General features: G+C 39.9%; 1 protein-coding gene across 3 annotated transcripts in view; it reads right to left on the minus strand.

Annotated features, from left to right (window-relative positions):
- Adamts12 (ADAM metallopeptidase with thrombospondin type 1 motif 12) overlaps window positions 1–26,850 on the minus strand; it is a 334,703-nt gene that overhangs the window by 103,960 nt on the left and 203,893 nt on the right. For all 3 annotated transcript variants that reach the window (XM_078017184.1, XM_078017196.1, XM_078017188.1), the window contains exons 13-16: window positions 22,367–22,500; window positions 14,619–14,739; window positions 5,040–5,284; window positions 3,499–3,637 (exon numbers count right to left, since the gene is read on the minus strand). In XM_078017184.1, the coding sequence (XP_077873310.1) occupies window positions 3,499–3,637; window positions 5,040–5,284; window positions 14,619–14,739; window positions 22,367–22,500 (639 nt within the window). The remainder of the gene's footprint in view (window positions 1–3,498; window positions 3,638–5,039; window positions 5,285–14,618; window positions 14,740–22,366; window positions 22,501–26,850) is intronic.

Raw genomic sequence — 26,850 nt, forward strand, 5'->3', positions numbered from 1 at the left:
AGGGGAAAGAATTCTCCCATTTGTGTAGGCCATTGTAATACCAACAGACCCCAAGCTGCAGAATGGAGGAGACCACAGAGCACAAAATTGGCAAAGGTCAAGTTTAGAAGTGAAGAGCCATTTTCTCACAACAATGCCTTTGCTATGAGTTTTACTAGACACAAGAAGTTTTGGTTAGGTTGTACTATATTTGAGAGAACCCATAGCACTAAGTCTGTAATGGGCAAAAATGTGGTTTTGTATCACTGTGCAAGTGATCCTGGATTTTTGCCAAAATATTCTCTTGTTGAATAAGGAGTCCTGCAGTTTCCTATTGAGACCTGCATTTGATGTTTCTCCACTGATCATGCATCTGTTATACTTTTACTGGTGATCTTTTATGGGTGACTCAGGTTAATTTCTTTCAGCAAGTTTCTTGTAAGGATGTTATTATTAGTCCAATTTCTTCCAACTTTTCCTAAGAAGTAATAGTCCCTATATATGTTATATAATATATATGTTATTATATTATTTATACGTATATATATACACATATATATACACATATAGGTGTGTGTATAGATATAGATATATAGAGAGAGTGTATGTGATTGTGTGTGTGTGTGTGTGTGTGTGTGTGTGTGTGTTTTGCACAGGTGATTAAATCCAGGGATGCTTAACCACTGAACCACATTCCTAGCCCTTAAATTTTTTTTTAAATTTTGAGACAGGTTCTTGATAAGTTGCTTAGGGCCCCCTTAAGTTGCTGAGACTGGCTTTGAACTTGGAATCCACCTGCTTCAACCTCCTGTGACACTGCCAAGTGTCACCATGCCCAGCTAAGATAAAATAATATTTGAATTTCATTTTAAATTAAATTATAAATGAGATTTGTGCAACTATTAGATATACACAACTTTTCAAATCTTAGAACAAGACTAGATACCATATTTTCTGCTCCATATTCATTTTCAGGAGGTACGTGATTTTCTTTTTTAAATCACAGCACCCATTGAAAATCCAGTGTCACAAAGTAAGATGTCATTGAAAGGAACATAATGAGACCCACTCTTGAAACTGCATTGCCTTGAGCTAGTACTTCATGTGATGTGCTAGAGATGTTAAGTATTGTGTGTCTCTTTAAAATTTTTCTATTTCCCTGGAAATTTTAAAATATTTCACAGCACCTGATGAGTTCACTGACTCACTCTTGCAATATGAATATACTTTATGACCCAGGAATTCCACTGATAGGTAAACAAATTAAGAAAGCTCAAATATTGAGGTAAGAAGGCAGTAATTATAAGGTGCTCATTATAGCATTGCAGAAATAGTTATGAAATGCAAAATAGTAGAATTTATAAATAAATTTGGGGGCAATCATATAAGGGAATGATATGCAGCTCCTAAAATAAATATGCTATCACTACTTTATTCAATGTGGATTTATCTCAAAAGCATAAATTGAATAAATATATCAAGTAAGGAATGATACCTTGAATATGATACTACTTACAGAAAGCTTAACTGCCTAAGAAATAGACATCACTGTATACACGTGTAGCAGAAGTGTTCAATGACATACATGAGAATAATAAGCACTGGTTTCATGCCTGTGTTAACTCTGGGGAAAAGAGGATGAATGTGAAGCTGAGGTATGCTCCTTAACCCTAGTTGTGGGATGTTTCTCTTGAAAAATTGAAACCAACATGACCCAGTGGTAAGATATGATAAAGTTGAGTGATTGGTGCACAGGATTTGCTATGACATTCTCTATTTTTCTGGTATGTTTGAAATGATTCCCAGGTAAAAACGGTAAAACTAAAATAATAACAACAGACAAAAAAAGGAAGGCTCCCACCTTTTTTAACCCTTTTTCTTAACATTGTCGTAATATTTATGCTCTTTGAGTCTAGAAACTCCACAAAGAAGTTAAAGCTAAGGAGATTATGTTTCATGTGAGCCCAAAAATGCTCTTTTTGTCCCTGATGAGCAGAGCTCTCTCTGTTTTCTTGTTGCCATGTCTTGAGCTGCCTTCCTCATCGATCCCTTTGCCATGATGTTCTGCCTTTACTTCAGTTCCTGAGCTATGGAGTCAGCCAGCTGTGGACTAGACCTGTGAAACCAGGAGCTCCAAATAAATTTTTCCTCCTCTAATTGTTCTGGTCAGGTCTTTTAGTCAGAGTGACAAAAAAGCTGATTAAAACACTATCATCATTGCAAAACCCAGCCACTTATCTCTTTCCTAGTGTCTGGAAATATTGCACATGAATCAAAGGGCTCATCCTGTCTTCAAATAGAAGAGGGTGGAGGGGTGGAGGATGGTCTCCTGTTTTGGGAGTCCCTGCCCCGTTAGTATTGGTTAAGTTTTACTCCGTGATGGGCTGGGACAAATGATTTAAACTTAAAGCTTCAACTTGAACTTCATTGAAAGACAAGAACAAAGAGGATCATAAATTGAAAAAGTGCTGGTAACTACATTCACAGTGACTTCGTTTTCCTCACAACTGCTCCTCTGGGGAAGTTTCTTTCATCCACTTATTTTCTGCTTAAATGACCTTTGCTTCTCTGGAACCCCTCCCATCACCCTGGGCAATGAGGGTGGGACAGGAGGTCAGTACATTTGGAAATGCTAACACACCAGGGGAAATCACAGGATGGACTCTCCCACCAACACCACTTATGGCTGCAGCCACAGATAACACCCTTGTCCCCAACCCATTTCCAGAGGTTTAGCATTTTCAAACCTCATACTTTGTAAAATGAGGTCTTCATCCTTGTGTTTTCTAAAAGCTGACCTTGGTTTTCTGTGATGAATCAGGAAAATAATGTTGAAGGTGCATGACCCAACAGTCGTTGGGAGACCTCCTTCTACAATATCTCTTGGAGTGGTGAGGCCAGTGAAGGATCCGGCAGAGTCTGAGAATGTGAGAGGGCAGCCCATGGAGAGGCAGCCTGGCCTCCTGACCCATTCACTCCTTCACTTTTTATTCCCTTTGCTGGGTCCCAGATTCTGGCTCCTCACTCTGTAGCTGCCCTAGTTTTATAGGCAGTAGTAATAGGCTGGAGGCAAAAAGTTTTAGAATCAACTTGGACATGATCCAAAAAAGAGAAAAGAAATGGAGACTCCACACATGGTGCTATTATTAGAGCCCTTTAAATGAAGGAAAGCCCCAAGAACCCACAGGTCCTGAATCTGCCTTCACAGGCCCTGGAGAGTTCGTCTGGCACCATGGTGGACAGCTATGCTCCCCAAACAACCTGTGCTGCTTCATCTCTCACAACCTCCCTTTTCAGGTAGATGATGTCCAAGTGACTAAGGCCAACCAATAAGATGTGAGCTGAAGCGCCTCTGCCTTTAAGTCTCATCTCTACACTGTCACTGCCCACAGGGCTCCTGGACACATGTTGGCACCCTGCAGATCCGTGCACATGTAGTACAAACCACTGGCTAAGGTGCTTCTAAGGACCACTCTAGGAAGGTGGGTAGGATTCCTAGTGACAGTAGCTGTCCCTCACCTGTCCCGCATGTCACACTGCACTCTGTCCAACGGCCAAACTGCCAGAAGTACACCAGTTGCTCCACGTCGTTGTCAAGGCCATCTTTCCGGATTGTGTACTCATACTTGATGCCTGGGTTAGTCACCTGGAATAGGAGCTAAAAGGCAAGAAAGGGATGACAAAACATGATGTCATGACTTTAGACTGCAAACCACAGTCAGGTCAAAACTCTACACAAAGGTCCATCATCTGAAAGTAGTAGAGAGAATACACACTGAAACAGATACTATTAAATGGACCTATATCTAGGTCCATATTTGTGTCTGTACCTCTACTTTCATACCTCCCTCTACCTCTGTCCATATCTATATAGTCTCCATTCCATTATTTTTTGGTTGGATTTCCATTTGTGTAAATTAATGGGCATGTCCAATCACATGGACATTACTCTGAGAGAATGTCAGGGAGTGTCCTTTCCAACAACCAGTTGATAGGTCATTTGTGTCTTATATAATTATCAACTTCGTGAATACAGGTAAGTGCCTTAGTTCCCTCATGTACTAAGTAATAATAGTACTTACTAATGGGGTTATGATGAGGGCTAAATGAGTAAATACACGTAAAGTTATTAGAACATGACACAAGATTAGCACTAAATAAATGTTAACTGTTATCACGCCCTTGCTGTTGTCTTTTGATGCTCTGTCCTAACTCTCAGCTGGTTAGTTCCTTTAATGCATAGTAATTCTGGGATAAGAATGTCATGGGTTTTAGCTAATGTGTGCTGCTCTTGGGATCGTCCCTTCACTTCCTTGTCCTATAGGCCATCCTACAGCACATTTGAAATAGATTCACCTTAAACTCACAGGTGGTGAATTATTTGCTCCCTGGGGTTGAGATTCCCATATGTACATCTTTTTTCCCTCCTGACCAGGTCAGAAATAAAGTCTGCTGACATTCATGGACCACAGCTGCCAACCCTGACCTCTAACTTTTGAATGTGGCTAGATTGACTGGCTGGAGTATCTGCTGTTCCCAGTCTGCCTTGCCTCTACCAGTACAGTCATGCCTTTTTCTTTTCTATAGTTCAACACCAAAATGAACGACAAGTCCTTGTGCCTCTGAAGAGCACATACTGCATCCTAACACCTCCATCCTCCTAGAAATTCACAAAGGCAAACCCTCTGCCTGAGGACAAGTGTCTGCCAGCATGTACCTTCTTCCCCACTGCTGGGAAGCTACCTGGAGACTCATGTCACACTGACAATAGGCTGCAAGCTCTGTTACATATCTGACGAATAATTACCCTCAAGTAAACCAGCCTGGAAACAACTCAGACTTCCTAATGGGGGATTTGAGAGCCACTGGCATTTTATTATGGGAGTTTTAGCAATTCCTAAGCAATAAAGGATGAGACCCACAAATATATTGCTCCCCTCTCTCTTCTTTGCTAGAAGAAGTTTTAATGATTCTTACTTCATATGCCCCAGCAAATACCTGAAAAAGGAAAAGAGGCTACACTGCATCCATGTCTGCAGTTCCCTTCCCCTCTGCATTACCTGGATCCACACTGACTCATTGGTGGGGCCAGGGGCCAGCAGTTTCTCCAGGTCTCCTTTCCGGTCATACTGAAAGACCGTCCCTGCCAGCTTATAGTTTCCATTCCACTGGATAATAAATCCTCCATTCAGATAGTATTTTTCTGGGTCTTCACTTCTGATGGCCAGGAAGTTTCCTGCTGCTTTGATTTCCATCACCCTTATGTCCCTCGCTCCTTTGGGAATGAGCCCGATGTCAACATAACCTGAGCAATAAAGAGATAATAGTTAAAAAGACGCGCTAGCTTCCTGGCTGGACACAGTCTGTTTCTGACCCTTTGTTTATCCTCCTCTCTGTGTCCCCATTCTCTTGTACCCTTGCAGGGTGTCCACTGGGATTGGCAGAAGCACCAGTTACTGAGAATTTTAAAGAGCTTGGCCAGGAGCAGAATTTTCAGGAGCTTTGCAACTCAATGTGTAAACAGTTTTGTGCATTTATTTCACCTCTTCTCACAAAACTGTTTACACATTGTCAGATGAGTCTTCCTAAACATAGCATTGGATACATAGTTCTGCCCCTCCCTATTGGCAGCAAGTTAAAAAAAAAAGTGTCTTACAAGAAATTTAATCCTGGCTTCTATTCATTAAGCAAATTCTGGAGGAAATCTTGCCTTGATTGCCACCTGGCTTGTTTGAATACATGCCCTGATGAGAAACTTAGTTCTGGGTACAGCCTTTGCTGTTGGACAATCCCATTCATTAGAAAGCCCCTCCCCTTCCACCTAATGTCTTTCTAAAATAGGAATTTGTAGTTTATTTTCATGTGTTCTTATCCAGCCTCCTGAAAAAGCATATGTGGATATCAACGTAGAGATGACGAACAGCTCAAACCACAGTCTTCTCCTCGCTTACTGGTTGTCATGGTGGGAGGCGCGCTGGTGAAGAAGGAATTCGCACAGCAGTGTCCTCCATTGCAGGCTCTACGCCAAGCACGTCATGCTTCAGTGTGATTTAGCCTGAGAGACATCACTTCACAGAATCGAAAGAAACTGGACTTAGAGAAGGTTATATGAAAGGTCCCCTGGGGCACTGGAGCCAGAAGACTTGTCTTCTAGTCTCTACATCATGAATTAGCTCTGTGACTCTCAGTCATTCACTGGACTCCTCTGAACGTTGTCTTCACAAAGCAGGGAACTGAATGATGCCATTTGAGGGCTCTCTTCACTGTAGTGTTCAACAATCTTATTCTCTTCTGAGCTGACTATTGTTTGTTTCTTTAACTTTTTCAAACAAAATGTGGTTTTAAGGCTCTGATCATCCCATTAATTTCCCCATAGATATAACTAGTCTTTTTTAATTGGTGCATTATAATTATACATATGTTATATGTATAATTATTTAATATTATAATTATATAATAGTGGGATCCATTATTCCATAATCATACATGCACCTATTGCACCACCTCTGCAATACCTTCCCATTCTCTGTCCTCCTCTCCCCCAATCTGCTTTCTCTTCTGCTCTTCCTTCTATTATTGTTATTATTTTTGCTGTTATTTTAATTAGTGTGTATATATGTGATTCATTGTGTTTTATTCATACAAGGAAATAGCATAATTTAGTGGATTTCATTCTCCAGTATTTTCCAATTACCTACCCTCCTCCCTTTCTCTGATCCCCTTCCTCTATGCTATCAATCTTCCTTTCATTTTCACATACACAGGGTTTTTCAGCCTGAGAAGTAAGACCTTCATCTCAGTCATCAGAAAGTGCTTGATTACTCTTCTCCCTCAGATATGAAAGTAGTATGAGTCCTGGGAGTCAAACACTGGCCTGTTCAGCAGTAATGATTTGCTCAGAAACTGGATATAGGACATAACCTCAGTTTTATTTTTCAAATTGCAAGCTCTCATCCAGAGGAACAAAAGTATGAGTCTTGTAGTATTCAATTAAGTTTCATTTGGCTCCCACACACTTGCCTAAAACAGCTGATTAAAATGACTGATGCAAAACTACCTTGGGGAAGATATTTATCACATGTAATTGAAGCTAATGCAATTTTTAAAACTGCCTTTGGGGTGTTGCTATCTGTAACCATCTTCTCACAGGGTGTTGAATGCCTTCTCATAGCAGAACTCATGCAGGGAAATCAAATCACTTTAAATATTATACCTCCTACTTTGTTCCTTGCTTTAAAAATGAGGGGAATGATATTGACCAAAGTATATTGTTATATTGCGTGCATATACAAATATGTAACAATGAAACCCATCATTATGTACAAGTATAATGTATCGATAAAAATATAGAAAAATGGGTAGAAGGAAGAGATGGAGAAAAATTATAAAAACAGTTTACTTTTTATTCTTCCATTTAGAGAATTTTAAAGTTGGAAATATTTATCGTGGGCAGATTGATTTTTTCTACTAAAATAAAGCATTCAGCAAATATCAGTGCTGTATCTGCATAGATTTTAGATAGAAGAAGGATTGGTAAAAATAATTCAAAAGAGTTAAGAATGATGAACATATTAATCAAGCAAAATCAATTTTCTTGCATCTTCTCTACTTTGAAACATTAGCCACTTCTGCCAGTATTGGAGAGAGAGGGAAAACACTAGGGGAAGAACAGTGTTACCTTAGATTAGGTAGAGGGAAGTCATGGGAGGGGAGGGGAGGAGATGTGGGGATAGGAAAGATAGTAGAATGAAACAGACATTATTACTTTATATATATATGTGACTGCATGACCAATATGATTCTGCAACATGTACACTCAGAAAAATGAGAAATTATATCTCATCTATGTATAACAAAGTGCATAAATGCATTCTGCTCTCATGTATAACTAATTAAAAAAATTAAAAAGAAGCAAAATAAAACAACAGCAATAAAAAGAAGTTGGATTGACTTGCCCTTGACTTAGAGTTTTAGAATCAATTATTTCAAAAGAGGTTTATCAGGGTAAGAGAATCCTGTTACACATGGTGAGCAAATATAACTGTCTTGCGAGAAACCAGTGGAAGGGAAAGATAAGAGAAGGAACAGATACTAAGGCAGCTTCCTGTCCTAAATGCTTCTAGAACAAAGGATTATAGCCCTAAACCACGGAGAGTCTTTAGTCCTCTTGATAAGAAAATTCTCAAGCAGAGTGTCCAAGCATTCTCCCTCTCCTCCCACCCATTCCAACTTGAGGTTTTCTAGGAAACATGCAGCAGAACAGACTCCATTTTGGCTTTACGACAGCTATGTCCCCTCTTATCATTATGAACCTGGATTCTTTCTGGAATGTTGTCTTATGTGATGCTCATCCTTTCTATATGCACTGCCTTAATCCAGACCTCATCCCCTAAACTTGGATTCATGTTTTAGCTCCTAGCACTGGGTTCTCCCATGCCAGGCAAATTTGTATGTTGCCAGGGAACTCGTCTCTCTAGCACTGACCCTCTCATTTTAGTCACCCACATAAAATCAAGGAGTGGTCTCTCTTCTCTCTGAAATTAACAGCAAACACATTGAACCTCATGGTATAGTACAGGAGCTACTTTGAGTCTTGAAGCATATAATTTCTTCCTCTTCCCACTGGCCAGTCCTGTGCAGACCTTCCACGCTCCTGCCACAGCTCCTCCTCCTGCCTATGCAGTGGTGGGTTCTACTTCCTCAGAGTTTAGAAGGCCAGGGATGCAGACACCTTGCCCTACAAGAGTCTGTTCTGTAGCATGTTTCCCAGGAAACCTCATGTAACATTATGGGATTAGGCAGGTGGCTGTAACAAAACCTGTGAATGTTGTTAGTTCTTAACTATGTGCATTTTATCTTCCAACCAGCAGATTAGTGCAGAGCCTAGGTAGCCATCACCAGAAGAACCAAGCACATAAACACACAGAATCATTAATAGGTGGGTACCTAGGTGGTCAAGTACACTTGTAATTCCAGGCCACTGTTACTTTTACTCCATTCCAAGCATTTCCTTTTCTAAAGCTGCAGATTCTATAGAACAGGGATTTTCTCTGTTCTTTTTCTGTTTTCTAAATTGCAGATTACTATTACTATTACTTTTGTAGTGCTGTGATTGAACCCACGGTGTTCTACATGCTAAGAAAGTGCTCTACCATGGGGCCATATCCCTTGCTCCTATTTTTTTTCTTTAATATTCTTAACTATGAAAATGAATGATATGTATGTTGTTTCAGAAAGAGGAAATTGAATTAAGTATCATGCCAAGAGAGTTATGACTCTATTATGTGCAACAAATCTGCTAAATACATTGGTGATTTTGTTTATATCCATATTATTAAAGATGAGTTTTGCATGGTAACTACTCTAGTGACATAAAAAGGTTTTGAGATGAAAGTCTGAGCTCATTCTGGTTATGATCAGAGTAAGGAGGTAGAAGTTGAGGCTGGTAGTTAGGGCACTGAGTTAAGTAGTCTAGTTAGCCATATGAGAGTTCCCAGGAACTCAGATAATGGGTCCCTGGTTTTCCATAACTAGCAAAGCGGTGTGAACAAGACCAGCTTAGCTTAGTGATCACAGGACCCAGCAAGAGCAAAGTCCAGAGAAGCTCACTAAGACCAGAGAAGCATGCCACAGTGGTGGTTTTAAGAAGTCCAAGATGCCAAAACATGTCAGGAAAGAGCTAGCTGATATCTAACACCAAAGCAGGTAAGTAACACAGAATCCAGGGGTGTAAGGAGCAGGAAACAAACCAAGACTGAGGAAACTGGGCTACAAAGGGTCCATGTCTAGGCCAAAAATACGGCCATGATAGATCAGGATAAAGGTTACAGATCTGAGAAATAAGCCCACTGCGTTCTTGGAAAAACCAAGCCTAATGTCCATCAACTTCTTTCTGAACAAGGTTCCTTATTTAATTCCTGCCTAAGGGTCAAGTTTCAGAGCAGAGTCTTGGGTCCGTGACTTCAATGGTATAAGACAGAGAAGGCAGTGGGGAGAGTCCTCCAGGCCAAGTGCACAACAGATCCTCAATTAACATTTCTTAATCAATGAGTGAATGAATAAATAAATGAATGAACGAACGAACAAATCAGGCAGTTGTTAATATCTCTATATAGGATACTGTATTCTGGGCCCAAGTTTTTGCATTTCTGGATACTTTTAATCACAGTAACCATGGAACTATGCCTGATGTCATTTACTTTTTTTTTTTCCAACAGTAGAAAATGAAAGCTATTATGGGGAGCCTACTTAAGGAGGCCTTTGTTTCTCAAGTATGGTACTAATTAAAGAGAACTATGGTACCATCAGGTGCATGGTCTCAAATCCACTAAACAAATCTCTACAGAGAAAGAAGCTCTGTTGGGACATCCATGAAGGCCAGGGAGACAGATACCTTCCCCTTCAAACTCTGCCCAATTTCAACTCTCAGATATCCACAGGTATGATCAGTCCTGAGGCTATCAGAAGAGAGACAATTAAAAAAAAGATTCTCACTCAGGGTCAGAAGGAGCCTCAGAAGCTGAGGTCCAAGGGTTAACTTTCCAAGGCCAATGGTCATTTAGAATAGGACCTGCTCACTTGCCTGCCAGCCTATTTTAATTCCACATCATATTTTTTCTTAGAGCACCCATAAGAAATAAATCAAAGAATCTGCCTAATATTTCATGCCTTCATAGTCCAGGACAATAGGGACCCTCCATTTCTAAGGTCTCCTGAGAGAAGGAGGAGGAGGGGGAGGAGGAGCAGTGTTTGACCACCAAGGGCACTTTAATTGCAGACGTTTTCACTTATATTTCTTTCTTTTTTTATTGTTGGTACTTATATTTCTTTTTAAATGACTCTGTTAAAAAGAGCTACGAGCCAAAGTAAGTATTAAAGGAAAAGAACACAGGAGAAGCCATGGATCAATCTGGCCATGCAGGGTTTGAAGGATTGTTGAATTATTCTGAGAAATTTATCATGCATTCCCATGATTTCCCAGTGCCAGTCTCCATCTGTTCTCCAGCTTCACTATTCCTGGTATTGCCCGATGGTTGCTTATTTCCCCCAGAAAAAAACACACTGGGTTCTCTCGTGGCCACAGGCGTGAACAGATAGTGAGACTCTGAGGATCTGATGCATAAGCACTGGACTATCAAAGCCATGTCCAAACAATGACAATCCCCTGTGTGACTGGCTGCAAAATCATCCTTGTTCTGGAAATAATCCACCATAAGTCACAGATACCTGAGAGCAAAGGCCATGTTCTTTTGACCAGGGATATAAGAGTTAAAACATCAAGTTCTTGAAATAATCCACTGCCACCCACCACAGAAACCACAGTTGGGAGAGGAGAGATGACAACAGAATATTTTTGGACATGCGTTACAGGAGCAATGATACCAATTTATGGCTTTGGGCCACAGTAGGGAAGGGACCCTGACCGAAAAGGATGGCTTGTGTTTCCAAGGAGTAACAACACCAAAGCCAGACTGTAGGCAGGACATCAAGGAGGAAAAGTTCTTTATCGGATATTCCCTTAATATAACTGTAGAATAGTTAATGATTTTTTTCTCCTTTATTACCAAAGGAATATGAAATCAGTCTTTTTAAACTTAAATTTATATGAGTACTTATTGAATACTTACTGTAGATTCAGACAAGTAGTTTGGAATTGAGAAGGGTAATGCAAAGACTAAATGACAATTCTGCTCTCAGTTAACGGCATTAGAGAGAAAATTAAATATAAGGTGAAATAAGGCAGCAATACAAGACAGCATGTAAACAAAAAGAGGGAATTATATACAGGATGTCTTTAAAGAGGGGAACTAAGTTCCTTTTTTTTTTTTTTTTTTTACTTTGGACTTCACATTAATTAACTATTCCAATGCAATCTAGTTGCATTTCCCAAAATTTTACCTCACTTCTTGGTGTCATTTAAATAGTGGGCTGGGGATAGCCAGGATTTTATGGTGATATAGCCTCACTAAGCATAGAGCAAAGGTAGGATCTGGCAAATGTCCTGTGGGTCTATGGAGTCAAGACTTCCTTAGTGGATGCTGCAGAGTCCAGAATAAAAATTCAATTTTCCACAGTGTGCTGGGGTGGCAGGGTCAGAGAGATCTGAGGAACACGTTGAGGCATAAATAGTTGAAGGCTGACACCATTTTCTGGGTGCCAAGAACCATCAGCATCCCTGTGGGTAGCAAATGGGTAAAGGAGAACGGAAAGCGTGAAGGGGCACAGAGAAGTCAAATACTCAGCAGTGGGTCTGTGGCAAGAGGCTCTGAAACTTCCAAATGAGTGCGGGGTGGGGGAGCAAGTTTTGTTACTTGTCTCTTTTTCTCTTCCCTAAGAGACTAGGAAAAAGGGGGGGAAAATCCTCACAATTTTCTAAGTGACTCAAAGGTTAAATGGAAAATATTCAGGGATGACAACTCTGATTTTCAAAGGAGTTACCATAATGTTAGGAGCACAGCATATCAGAGGCCCAAGTAAGAATCTCTATGGATAAATAAAAATGAGGTTAAATGCAGAAATATGTTTTTTTTTTTTTGGCAATGGGATTGAACTCAGGGGCACTTGACCACTGAGCCACATTCCCAGCCCTATTTTGTATTTTATTTAGAAAAAGGGTGTCACTGAATTGCCTAATGCCTCACCATTGCTGAGCTGGCTTTGAATTTGCGATCCTCCAGCCTCAGCTTCCCGAGCCGCTGGGATTATGGGTGTGTGCCACCATGCCTGGCTCAGAAATATGTTTTTAAGTGAGTTTTTAAATTTATAATTTAAGGAAATAAGGCCACATCTAAATAATGGAAAACTTGTATAAAACACCTTCGCAAAGATCAAAAGATGTTAGCCATCATAGGGTGCTTAATCATGAGCTTAAAACATATTAAGTTATTAAATTCACATAAACATATTACTAAATTTACATCCCTAGCAAGTAATCTGAAGGATACCTCTCATCCAAAATAAAGCTATCAATCAAAAACAGGGAATAAAATCTTTCAGTGCTAATTCTAAAAGAGAAGGATCTGAATCACATTTAAAAATTTAGGGCTGGGGATGTGGCTCAAGCGGTAGTGGGCCTGCCTGGCAGGCATGCCGCCCGGGTTCGATCCTCAGCATCACATACAAACAAAGATGTTGTGTCCGCTGAGAACTAGAAAATAAATATTAAAAAATTCTCTCTCTCTCTCTCTCTTTCTCTCTCTCTCTTTAAAAAAATAATTTAAAAAAATTTAAACTTAGTAGTTCAGTAGTCAACAATTAAGATACAGGAATAGAATTTAAACAAATTTATGCTTACTAGGGAGCAAGATGCCACATCACCAAATGAAGAACACACTGGATACTCTTGGGATCCTACTTGGTAAGTTCATGGCATCGCCTCTAGGTAGCAGACACTACCTCTCTCCCTCAGGCTCTCCTGCTGTGGAGCTTGCTGGACTCTTTATTTCCAACATTGACATCTCCACAAAATCCAGAGATTTAACAACCTAATCCCCACCCCAGGCAGCCTGGACCATGACAGGTGGGACTGGTGATTCTCACCCATTTACCCTTCCGATGGGAAAACTCAGATGTGCAAGTTCTACACCGGCTTCTGACACAATGGCAACAGCTCAAGGATACATCCTTTCTCAGCTTTCCCTCTTTCACTTCTCAACTCCTTACTGGTATTTCCCAGGACATCTTATTTCCCAAGTAATTATTTGTTCCTGAATTCTTGTCTCAGGGTACATCTGGGGAAGCTCAAATAAGAAACCCTGAGTTGTCACCAAGTCTAACCTATTTCCTTCTCCCAAGAAACCCACACCCAAGCTGGGGTTCATTGATAGGGCCAAAGGACATGAGAACTATTTTCACTGAAAGCAAACCTGCACAGGGTCATAGCTGATTTGGGGTGAGGGTGGATTATCAGAGGTCAAAAGCTGGTAAAAGAAGAAATCTTGTAAATGATAGTTACATGGAAAGAATAATGAAGTAAGGGTTTTAAAAAAGAGAGAAAAAAAGGGTGGGGGAGAAGAGTTAGAAGAGTTGCTCTGAGAGTCATACGGAACATAGAGTGGATCCCCTTTACCCGCTTACAAGGAGCAATTGAGTATGAGGGAGAGCTGAAGCAACCCTACTTTGCTTCTCCTTTGGCCTTAAAGGTATCTCAATTCTTCTGCCTTTGGACCTGTTGCTGGCTTCTCTGCTGCTGTCCCAGGCAGAACCTGCCTGTGTCTGCTTTCTTCTTGACCAGTTTTGGTTTCTTTTCTCCCTTAGTTCTTGATCTGTTTGATGCCATTGACCTTCAGCCCTGATCCTCTTGTGATGCCTGTTTCCAGAGATCACACTCTCATCTCTGTTCCCATGAGCTGACAGCAAGCCCTTCTATGTCTGTCTGTCTGTCTGTCTGTCTCTCTCTCTCTCTCTTTTTCTCTTTTATGTCTCTGTGATGTCTTCTGTATTTTCTTAGCAATCAACCACCCCTCTTAAAACTGCCCAGGAGCTTTTTCTCCTTTGTACTGAGGGCTAGAGTCTATTTCAAATGCTTTTGAAAATTATAAGCTATTTTTTTTAATATACAAAACCTAGGAATCTGTCAATTATTTTGGGGGCCTCTATTCCCAGTCTCCTGCCACTTCTATTATTTATTTGTTTATTACCAGATCCTTCTTTCTGCTTGAACATCTTCCTTACAGTCTGGCAGGCAGAGCCGTCTCCCAGACAAACACCACAGCGATCCTCCGTGGCATTGGAATCGATCTCGTAGTCACAGCCAACCATCTGAAGGAAGAGAAGTCAGGATGAATAACACTGGCAGGAGACACAGAGCTGCCCAGACCTTTGACTTCTTTTCCCCTTTGGTTCTTCATAAGCCTGTGTAGCTTTGCAAGAGTACAAAGACAAATGCTTGTTTTCTTCTCCTGACGGAGGTCAGAGGAGGAACCAAATCATTTACCAGTGATAAAGCCAATGGTTAAGGAAGGACAGTCATCCCTCCATACCGACAGTAGATACCAAAATTTGCAGATGCCTAAGTCCTTTATATAAAAGGTATAGCATTTGCATAAACCTATGCATATCATGTACTTCAAATCATCTCTAGGTTACTCACAATATCTAATACAGTGTAAATACTATATAAAAAATTATTATACTGTATTGTTTAGGGAATAATAACAAGAAAAAAGTCTGTATGTTCAGTATAGCCACAGTCTTTTGTTTCCAAAAGTTCTCCATTTGAAGTGGGTCGATCCCATGAATATGGAATCTGTGGATACAGAAGGTGACCATCCTTGTTTAGAAGAGAGAGAGAGGCACACACAGAGTGCGGTCTCTAATTTTTCCTGGGTCAAAGGCAGAACTGAACACAGTTCCAAAAACCTAACTACAAAAATGCCTTGGAATTGGAGTCGGTGGAGCAGCGAGTCTTCACAAGTGCAAACCTTCCTTATACTCCCTCCTCTCCACCAAGGTTTCCCAGAGGTGATGTAACGACTCCATGTGTAACTTGGTTCTTTAAGGACAGTGGGTTAATCAGCCATCATCAGGAGGAACGTGGCTTAATGATGAGAAGATGCCAGTCCCAGGAGGGAGGAAATCATAGACTCATCATTAGACCCTCTGGATCTTCCCATGACCCCAGCTCCAGTGCACTTTAAACTTGGCCACAGCCAGCCATCCTGATCTCCCTCCCTCCAGCTGCAGAGGAGGAACAACCAGTTCTTCCTGGACCAAGATGAATTTTGTTTCTATGCTGTGGACACAATCCATTCTCAGTGTTCTGCCCAGCAGTCCTCCTGAACCATCATCTTTCCCTTTAGTCTGTCACCAGGGTTGAGTCTTTTTCATTTTGAAAAGCCCTGCCTACAGAAGGGGAGCAATGAAACCTGGGGTGTCCTGTAGCACAGGTTGCAAATAATCATGACACTCAGACGGAAAGTCATGAAGCACATGGGAGCATCAACTGAACTTCTCTGCTGCCTGCTTTCTTCCACAGCTGCATGCGCCGTAGCCCTTGATACATAATTGTGCCCCGGTAGATTCTTTTTCTTCTCAAGAATCATTTTTTTTTTCTAATTTTAAAGTCACCTCAATCTTCTGAAAGGGAGATTAGTCGGAGACTTCATACTCTCTACCAGCTAAACAGAATTAATGCCCACTGACAGAAAATAGCTCGATTCCTGAGGTTAACTATCTCTAATTTCCTGTAGGCACAAAGATTGTGCTGCTTGACCCAATCAGGGAAGAAAATAAAGTACTAAGAGATTTTTTTTAAATATCAAAACTTAATTATGCTAATCAAATGAAAAGGAAAAAAAAAATTCCAGACACATGCCTGGAGTGGTTAGAAGTAAAATGCCAGCCCTTCACCAGTGATAAGTTGATGTCAAGTTTGAGCATCCTCTAATAAGCTGACCTTTACAAATCATATTCCCAATGACTTTCATACCTTCCCTGACTTGGAGTGAGCCAGGGAAACTGACTCTGAGATATATTAATTTTAAAGTGTTTTCTTTAATCTCTACCAAGGAAGAATAGACTAAAACATAAAGAATCAAGGCAGGCATACAAAAAGACAAAAAAAAAATCCCCATAGAATCCACATCTTTCTTTTCTCTCTCTTTTTCTTTTATTGGTTCTTTTTAGTGACGCATGTCAGTAGAATCCATTTTGACATGATTATACAAGCATGGAGTATATCTTGTTCTAAGACCCCAGGACCTCTCCTTCCTCTTTCCTCTATTGATCTTTCTGCCATTTGCCCTTAGCTATTTTTTAAAATTAATTTCTTGTGGATGTACATAATGGTGAGATTCACTATTGTGTATTTACATGTGTATACAGGAAAGTCATGTCAGGCTCATTCCACTGTCTTTCCTTTTCTCATCCCTCTTTCTTCCTTTCTCTATCTACTGCACTTAACCATGTCTTTCTCCCTGAGTTCCTCCAGCAATATTATCCTGCACAACTGGGAGGCAAGGGTTGGGGGAAGGAGCCATGCACATGTCCTCAACATGCTATGCCAATGCTTATTGAATGGATTCTGGTGGAAATTTCACCCAATTTGTTTTCCCAGTCCGCTGTGCCTAGTGCAACCAAAAGTGAATTAAGCATATAATGGAAGGTCTGTGAAGGTGTAAACCAGTTCTCCCTGTTGCATGTGAAACATTAGGAAATCTCAGGAGCAAAGAACTAGATTTCACTCTTCTCTTTCAGAGCATGCACTGGCAATAAGGCCACAACCGAATGGTCTTTCTGTCTTCTGTGGAGTTAGGGGTGGCTCTGCTGTGGCTGCTGCCAAATGTGAATAATGACTTCAGCTTAGCTCTTCTCTGATGTGACTCTGGGGATCGGACAGCCCCACAATGGGGAGTGGATAAGTTATATCAATTTCTTTGAATTCTCTCTCTCTCTGCTTAAGAGTCAACATTGTTTTGTTTTGCAATTCTCAAGGGATTGAACTGAAATAGCAACTAGCCCCATGAACTAATCCACCTGGAATGTCATCCTTTCTAAGTTCCTCAGCAAAGAGAGATACTGGAAGGATGCCTAGTTCTATGGTGAGATTTATTCCCAGCCAATGAAACTTTTAAGTGTGAAAACAGGTCAGAACTATGCTTAGTTGGAAAAAACAGGTAAATGCCATTTAGTGAATGGAACAGTAGCATAAGGCTTTCTTCACCACATTTTTTTTTTCAAAGTTGGTACTTGTCCTAGATTAAACTGTGTCCTCCAAAAAGATATTTCAGAGTCCTTAGTACCTGTGAATGTGATCTTATTTGGAGACAGGATCTTTGCAGATATCATCAAATCAGGGTACTAATTGATTATCACTAGGAAGTCATACTCAATTAGATTAGGGTGATTCTAAATCAAATAACTGGTGTCCTTTAAAGAAAGAGATTTAGAGACAGAGACACACAGAGGGACTATGGCTATTGTAAAGACGAAGAAAGGTATAAACTGGAGTGAGGTAACTACAAGTTGGGAATGACAAAGATTGTCAGAAACCACCAGAAGCTAGGAAGATTTGAGGAAGGATGCTTCCCTAAAGCCTTCAGAGGGAAGAAGAGCCCTGTAGTCAACTTGATTTCAGACTTCCAGCTTCCAGACTGGGAGAGACAAAACATTTCTTTCATGTCCCTCTATTTGTGGTAATTTGCTATGGCAGTCCTAGGGAACTAGCACCATGTTATTTTTTCCACTTAAGATGGGAGAACTCATTTAGAGAAGCACAGTAGTTCCCCCAAAGTCATATTCAAAACACCATGTCGTCTGCTTAGCTCCGATGAACTCCATTTCCATGAAGGCAGTACCTGAACTCCTTAGTGTGGCATCCCAGTCCCCATGGCACCCATTGGCTGCTCCCAGACACACTGGCCTAACCTAACCCTTCTGCGCCTCTCACACTGGATCTCTTTAAGTGGACATCCACCATCTTCTGATAGTCAGTTTACACAGAATCTTCAAGTCCACTCTCAGGAGTCACCTCCACCAGGGACCTTCCCTGACCCATGCTGGTGGACGGGGCTGCTTAGGGCACCTGACTTGAGAACACTGGCTGAAGGCCTGCAGCCCATCTGCTTGGCTCCTTGCCAGAGTCTCCAACCAAACTGTCACCACTTACTCCTGGATGGCCAGTCTGATCTCTGTGTCCCTAGGGATTGAATTTGAGGTCAGGCTCCTTGGATGCTAGATTTCATCTTATGGTTGCAGTGGTTTGTTTCCTTCCAGGGAGGACAAAGACCTACTTTTGTGTCTGTAGCTTTTGGCTCTTAGCTAATTCAAACGCAAATTGAGATGCTGTTTGGGGGCAAGGAGGCAGGTGCATTCTGTATGGATTTCCCACAGGTGATCTGTTTATGAGGTGTCCCGAAGAAGCCATGGCATAAAGACTCGTGGAATTGGCCTAAGAGACTAAGCTTCTAATTTGAGGTCTTGCCTTCACCAGTCCTAAGCTAAAGATTTTATTCATTCATTCATTCATGGCTCATGAAAGGAGTAGCTAATCATGAGCCATGATTATCATGTTTAGGAGCTTAGACTTCGTGTAGGAGGCTCTTGATAACTGCCTGTGGATTTCAGGCAGAGTTGTAATAATTACAATTATGTCTCAGAAGGCATTTAGGCCAAAGTCTGAGAGGAGAGGTGGAGGGGTAGTTCAGTGGTAGACCACTTGCTTAGCATGAACAAGGCCCTGGGTTCAAACCTCAATAACACACACACACACACACACACACACACACACACACACACCACACACACAAATATGAAAAGGGGAAAAGGAGAGCAGATTTCAGTGGGAATGAGGAATGATCTATAAATTTCATTTAGGAATGTTAAGACTGAAGTAACTCTTGGACTTTGAGGGGCAAGAGATTGGATTTGGCATTTGAGATGTTCAGTGTATCACAAATGACCTGCTGTGCACAGCAGGCTAATGATAAGATTTAACAAGGGTGTGGCTGAGTGGATCCAGAACCAGGGGCATGGGGAAGGAGGTCAGTGTAAGGATAAGAGAAGTCTAGAAAGCAGATGATTTACAGACCAGGACATCTGGGCTGTTCACAGGGAAATGAAGGCCAGGATAAGCTGGCTGGGAGAAAAGAAGCTGAAGTCAAAGAAAGAAGGGAGAGAGCGGGAAGAGGAGCATGGGGCTTGAGACAGTAGGTAGTGCAGTGAGATTCAGAGCTGAGAGAGGGAGAGAGAGGGAGCATCTGCTCACATTTTTAAAAGTTTATTCCATGTAATACTTCTGATCATCACAGTAGATATTCTGAAAAAATCACAGTGTAAATTTATGCCTCTGATAAGCAAACTTTGGAGTTGGGGGCATGTTAAAATAAACTGGAGTAGGAGGAGGACAGTTAGTTACTTTCAGAACAGATTCAGTTCTATTCAGGTCTTGGTAAATTAACTTTATAGTAGAATCTGAAAATCTGATATGCCAACATGTTGGCAAATACCATAATTTCAGTATAGACAGTTGAATACATTAATATATGCAAACACTTTTTCATGTTAATGAAGAAGATGTCTTAAACATTACATACATTTTTTTTCTGAAGACATATCTTTTTTTTTTTAATTTCAATATATGTTCAATTCCTCTCAAGGAAAAAAAAAACCCTGAAATAAATGAACAAAGAGACTAACAAGGCTGAAAATACCTACAACCTGGATATTGGGAAGATAAACTATATCTATATGATTAAGTATATTTGATTTGACATCATTTGGGGGATTTAAACACTTAACTCAGTGTAATACAGACAGAAAGTGGGCAGTTTTGCTTATATAATGCTTTAATTGGCTCCAAGTAAAAGGAAGGCAAACTGAAAGAATCTGCCTTAGTCTATTAAATTCAATTAATTGGTTTTAATAGAGATTAAGGATTAATGTGTTGCAACATTAATGTATTCAGCTGTCTATGTTGAAATTATGGTACATGCCAACATTGGCATGTCAAATTTTCAGATTCTACTATAAAGGAAATTTACCAAGTCCTAATTAGAACTGAATCTGTTCTGGAAGTAACTAGCTATCCTCCTCTCTCCAATTTATTTTAACTCCACCCTATATTTTGTTCAAAGCATTGTTTTCTAATGCAAACTAAAAATGCTGTCTCTATACATGCAAAATTACTTAGATCTAAAAGATAGTTTTAGCATCACTTTAATTTCTCTGTATCTATAGTTTTCATCCGTAGTTGGATATGCTACTCACTTGGGGACATTTTAAAATATCTATATCTGGACCCCAAGTCCCAGAGATTCTGAATTAATAACTTTGACATGGAGCTTAGAAATTAGTAATTTTTAAAAGCTTCCCAGGTGATTCTAAGATATAACCAGAATCGAGAGCCACTGCTTTAGACAGGGTGGGGCAACTTGTGGTTAAATTATCTGATAATCCTCTTCTCTCACTCTCTGAAATAGACCTAATTCAAATATATTAATTTGGGGTCTTAGCAGCTACAACGGTATTAGTTGGTTTAAAAGAAAACTTCACCTGAGCCTTTCAAATCTGGAGTCTGCTTACAGCTTGCTCTCAGCTCTCCCATGCCTGTTCCCAGGCTTTATCATCTTGCCTCTTATGTTTTGGTCACCATGCTAGTGAACGAAAAAGCACCTTCGAGGAGATAAATGCTTATTCCCAGGGTGATGGAGATTTGGGGGTAAGAGGTTTTCACAGGGTCCATTTTCTCCAGTAGAAAAAAATTATGATAAATTTTTGCCAAAACAAAATGTACTGAATTTATTGTATGCTAGGTTGTCTGTTAAGGTGTTAACCTATATAATCTTATTTACCCTTTTTGACAATTCCTGTAAAGTAGATACATTAATAGCCCAATTTTATCACAGAAAACTGAGTTTTAGAAAGATGTACAGGGTTGCACAACTGATAAAATGATGGTGTTGAGTTCCTAGTCTAGTACTCCAGTGCTAAACCATTATGGTTTATTTAACAGTTAATTAGGTAACTGTTCTTTTAATGAATTAAAAGATAACTTCTCTTTAAACTGAGATTTATGTTTGGGTATTGGATCACAAGATTTGTTGCTTTATTCCCTGTAGCCAAAACAAGTTGCAAGCAATGACAAAGAATCCTTTAATGGTTTTATACTCAAAAGCATTAACAAACCAGGTCTAAAGAATTTATAAAAAGATGGAGTTGATTTATGGTGTGGGTGTGGAAAAAATTACATAGAATCAAAAGCCTGGATTACAACTACACATTATACGATCTCTCCGAGAAACTCATGTTGACAATAAATGAAGAATTAAATGTTAATATGCTGTATGAAAAGCACTACACAAATGATTAATAATTTCATTTTTCCCTCAAATTTAATGCTCCTGAAATAAGCCATGCTGCCTTTTCTTAATAATTCCTCTTTTAATTTGGTTCTTCCACTTGGCTCTACTCAAAACTTAAAATAGTACCAGAGTGAAGATCAACAACTCAAGAAATAAAAGGGATAGCAGAAGGGAAAACTGCTCAGGTCGAAACTTGACTATAACTGGGTTTGGTGGCGCACGCCTGTAATCCCAAGGGTTCAGGAGGCTAAGACAGGAGGACTGCAAGTTCAAATCCAGCCTCAGCAAAAGTGAGGCACTAAGCAGATCAGTGAGACCCTGTCTCTAAATTTTAAAAAGTACAAAACAAGACCAGGATGTGGCTCAGTGTTCGAGTGCCCCTGAATTCAATCCCTGATACAAAAACAAAAACAAAAAAACTTGACAGTAGTGAACACCAGGAAGTCTGTCTTCTTGTGCTTCAGACCATATATAAAAACCTGACCACATGCAAGTGCCACAAAAATGTAAGCTTAGAATGTGTAACTTTCTGAATTCAAAAGATCATGATTTTATAAAGTTGTAGATGAAGGAAACATACCCAATACCTTACATATGCCATTAATACAGACATTTCTGCTGTTGCCACCTTCAAAGCAAGGGGTACCATCAATGACAGCATCCAGCATTCTCTCAGAAAACTGGCCATCTATGGGTCGGCAGTAGAGCTCACAAGGACGGGCTAAAGTGAGAGAAAGATTAGGTTAGCCTTGTAGTCTGGCATCCTTCCCCCAGGAAATAAAACTGCAAAAATCATACAAACATAACTAAGAGCAAATGCTCTGAACACCGAGACTCTGGATGAACTTGAGGTTACACACATGTGTTAAAGCACAAAACAAATAATGAATGCCAACCAATTTTATATAATGTGCAGTGAATTGGTTGTCTGAGAAGGTGGGTGAAGTCAAAATGTGTTTGAAGAGACCATTGGACAAAGTGCCAGGGCAAAGGGCCAAAAGACTCTGAGAATAAATTGGAGCACTTCTTTCGTGACAGTGTGATGAGTTTGACACTGCTAAAACTAAACACCTACATGGAGTCACCAGGGAGCAATTCTTCTTCCAGCAATGAGACCATCCATCGAGTGTTGAATCCAAGGAATTATTTCATTAAAACTTTGATATACGCTTCAGAATTCAGATTTAGGAAAGCAGTCTGAATAATTCTGGAGCTTTTCTTTAAAAATTTATCCATTTCAAAACTGCTGGGAAGGGCCAGGACTAGGGGGCACTTATACAAAATTTAAGAAGGCACTTGTTCTCAAGAGTGATTATAATTGGATTTTCCGTCCATGCCAGGTACTGCACTGAATTCCAGAATGATGAAGTTCCCATGTTTGTCTCAGTTTCATGAATTAGTATTGTTTGACCTATTCCCCAAAGTATAAAACTATCCAGAGACTTCAGCTAGTTTTGTTATTACAGTGAATTCAAAGGAATTTGCTTGGTAAAATATAGCCAATATATTATTTGAACATTGTTTCCCAGGTTTTGTTTTGCTTGACAGTGATTATCTCACTTTAAGAATCACAACTGTCCTATGCAGTTAGTTATTTTTTTTACCTATTTCATAGGTGAGAAAGTTTAGCCATAGATACTAAAATCTTCCCAAGCTCTCCCAGTATGAGTGGCAGAGTAAACCACCATGGTGCTTTGTTTCAGATCCCACACTACAAACCCCTAGTGTACAGACACAACATTTTCTTTAACAACAACAGAAAAATGTCTTTGATGAGATCATTAAACTGACCACTTTCCACCTCATTAGGCAATGCTGAATCACAACACCAATACAAAAGGAAACTGGGTAGCACACTGACTGGATAGCTCTGCTTTAATTCAGAGTATATTTTCTCACGGGGGAAAATACTAGACGCTGAAGTATTCACTTCTACAGAAACAGATTTAAACATTTTAGTTCATGACTATCCCTTGAAGAAGTGACTTTATCTTTCTATGACTCAGTTTCCTCATCTAAAAAAACAAATAATAATATCCGCCTTGGAGGTAAATTGTGAGAAATGAGACAGATATTGTATGTCAAGCACTCAGCATTATGCTATAAAGAGTAAGTGATCAATAAATGGCAGCTTTGGTTTTACTTGTGCATCATTAACTGGAGGAATTCTAAAGGTAGCCTTGGCATTCTGTGCCTCTGTCTTTCCATCTTCCCAAATAGTCAACAGACTTGTAACCCTGGCTTAATTGTTACTCCAGCCAAAACAGAAACAAAAGAACTTCCCCAAATACTCTCTTTCCCTTCAAATTATTCCATTATGTCATTATTAATTAATTCAGCATTAAATTCATACTTTGTTTTACTGTCCTCTAACTAACTGGCATCGTGTCAGTTTATCATAAAGAATTCGAGGTCTTGCTCTGATAGTAGATGGGTCCATAACTTTCTTTTACTATGACTATAGACCTCATCCAAAGGTGTTCCAGTTGTACAATATCTACTGTAGTCCTCTCAGGGCTGCAATTCCAAGACTTCAATTTTACAAACTCCTCAATCATACTGTAATGTCCTCAAGGACACTCAAGTCATTTGAGCATTGATTAGCTACTACCAAACAGCACAGTCTGAGAAGGAAGAGTCATAACAGGATGGTGAGGACTCAAAAGCTCAGTAGAGGCAGGAAAAAGCACAGAAATTTTTCTCAGAGTGTTGGAGTTAGATACAGAGAAATACAAATCCATCCCTGACTATTAAACCTTGCCCAAGACTCCCAAGTCTCTAAACTGTGCAAGGGACTGTTGGAAGGCGTGTGGCTGTTACCATTCACCTCTCCCAGTGATTACTAGCAGAATATTACTCTTAGAGGAGGCTCTTAGTTCATCTTTATGAATTAATTGAGGTGACAATGATCAACACTGATAGGGAGAGAATTCTGGATCAAGCAGCAGAGGGATTTTTAAATTTTGAGAGATTATCAACTCAGGCAGTCAAAAAATGAGCATTAACCTTAGTGATAGAGGTCAAGGACATTCATGGTGACAATGAAATGCTTATCTGGACACAAGTGGACAAATAAATTAATAAAATTCTCTGTGGGCCCTGAAGGCAGTGAGACAAACCCAGTGCCAGGATCTTGCTCAGAGAGGCAAGAAAGATGCAAAATCAGCAAAGAAGATTTTATTCTTATGCAAAAACCTGACCTTAACAATAGTAACCTCTGAAGAATAGGTGAAGTATGGTGGGACAGTAAGAATTCACTTTTACTTTATTCTATTATGTATGTTTGCATTTTTATAAGACATATATATTCATTTTAAGCATACTGCTGAAGCTCTCAAGCAAGAAAACTAAATAGTCTCCTTTCTGTGATAATGATGACACTTTTTCATAAAGAGAGTCCCACCCTCCACCCTGTTTCTCAAGTATGGGACTAGTACCTCCTTCAAGGCTAACCAGGTTGAAAAAAGCTGCACATAAGAAACAAAAATGTCAGTTGCATCTAAGTGCAGCGGCCTATGGAATCCTGGAACTATCTGGTAATAATCCCCAGCTGACTGCCTCACAGCCCAGCTGTGCCTAAGGCCAGAGAGAGCCTTATGCTTAAATGAGGCATTGCAAATGGAAGGTTCAGGGCTACTTAAACATTTTGTAAGGTTGCCTGTCCTGCTACGCCAACCCCTCCTCTGGCCTCTTTCTTTCATGGTGTTGTGAGGAAACTGCAGATATTGTTACGTTGGCCTGTGACGCAGGGTTCTGCAAAAGGAGGTAAGGGTGGCATTTAATTCTCAGTGATCATCATGAGCATCAGAGATTGTGTCTCAAAAGTCAACCTCATAGAATCGAGCATTTCTATAGCTTTGATTATTTTCACTGTCCTCACATTGTTTACCTGACATTCTTTTGTCTGAGCCATGAGGGTTTTTTGTCCCTCTGGGTTTCAAGAGCTTTCACGTCCATTTATAATTAGGTAAAGTGAAAGCACTAAAATCAATTTACTGGTAAACTCTCACCCTCATCCTGTAATTAATCCTTTCAAAGGAAGCTCAGGAAACTGCATGAACTTAATCAAAGGTTTCATTTTCAATTCTGCGGAAACAAGATAGTTCAATATTTTAAAATTAAGAAATGGTCATTAGAAGCAAAAAAATCAAACTTACTAAAGTGTATAAAAATATTTGTTTAGTTAAGGAAGAGTTTTGATGCATTTCATGTGTGTTGGTCAAGGTGGTAGTAGGTACTCTTTGTTAGTAGGTAAGTCACCGCACCTGACAATAGCACAGGAGCTGTACGGAAATCACCAGGATAGAGGATGGCTGTTTATACCCTAGAGAGACAGTGAACTCAGCAGAGAGCAAATTAAACCAATCAATCAATCAATCATCCCAAAATGAATGAAGCAGACGTTTACCCTTATGCCTATCATTGCTTAGACAGCTATACTAGACAAATAGATAGGCACATAACAAAACTTGTAAATAAATGAAAAGCAAAGCTGAATGAATTTTTTTCATTCTAAGTCCAGTTATACTTGAGCCATCAGTTAAGATCACACAAGTTCAACCTTATATTTGTGGTAGGGAAAGACCAAGAATAAGGACCTGTTATACCACGGGGCGGGGGGGAGGTTATCTATTTTAGTCATGGAAGGCTACTTATTCAGGGTCCCTAAAACCATTAATCCAAATGCTCTGCTTTGATTCAACAAAATAGAGAATGTGTAAGATACAGGAATAGATAGTACCAACTGAATGCACCTTTCATCATTAGCCTGAAATCTACATGAATACACAAATGAGTTTCCTGTATTCAGATGCCTGGACAAGGAAGTTCAACTCTACCAATAACCAAATGCTGACAGCCACAGAACATCAATGATGCTAAACAGTTAGGGATAAGGAGTAGCTGTTGCCCTTGACAACAATTAGCCATCAGGGTATTTGGGTGACTCATCATGGGCAAAGCGCCACAGAGTCTTCCTAAAGTTACTGACAACATCCTTGTGTTAACAGGCCAAGATGTTATTCTCTAATCTATGATTCTTATGTCTTATCACAAGACTTTCAGGAGTTAA

The sequence above is a fragment of the Ictidomys tridecemlineatus genome, chromosome 1 (genome assembly GCF_052094955.1).
Source record: "Ictidomys tridecemlineatus isolate mIctTri1 chromosome 1, mIctTri1.hap1, whole genome shotgun sequence".
In the NCBI taxonomy this organism is placed as follows: domain Eukaryota; kingdom Metazoa; phylum Chordata; class Mammalia; order Rodentia; family Sciuridae; genus Ictidomys; species Ictidomys tridecemlineatus.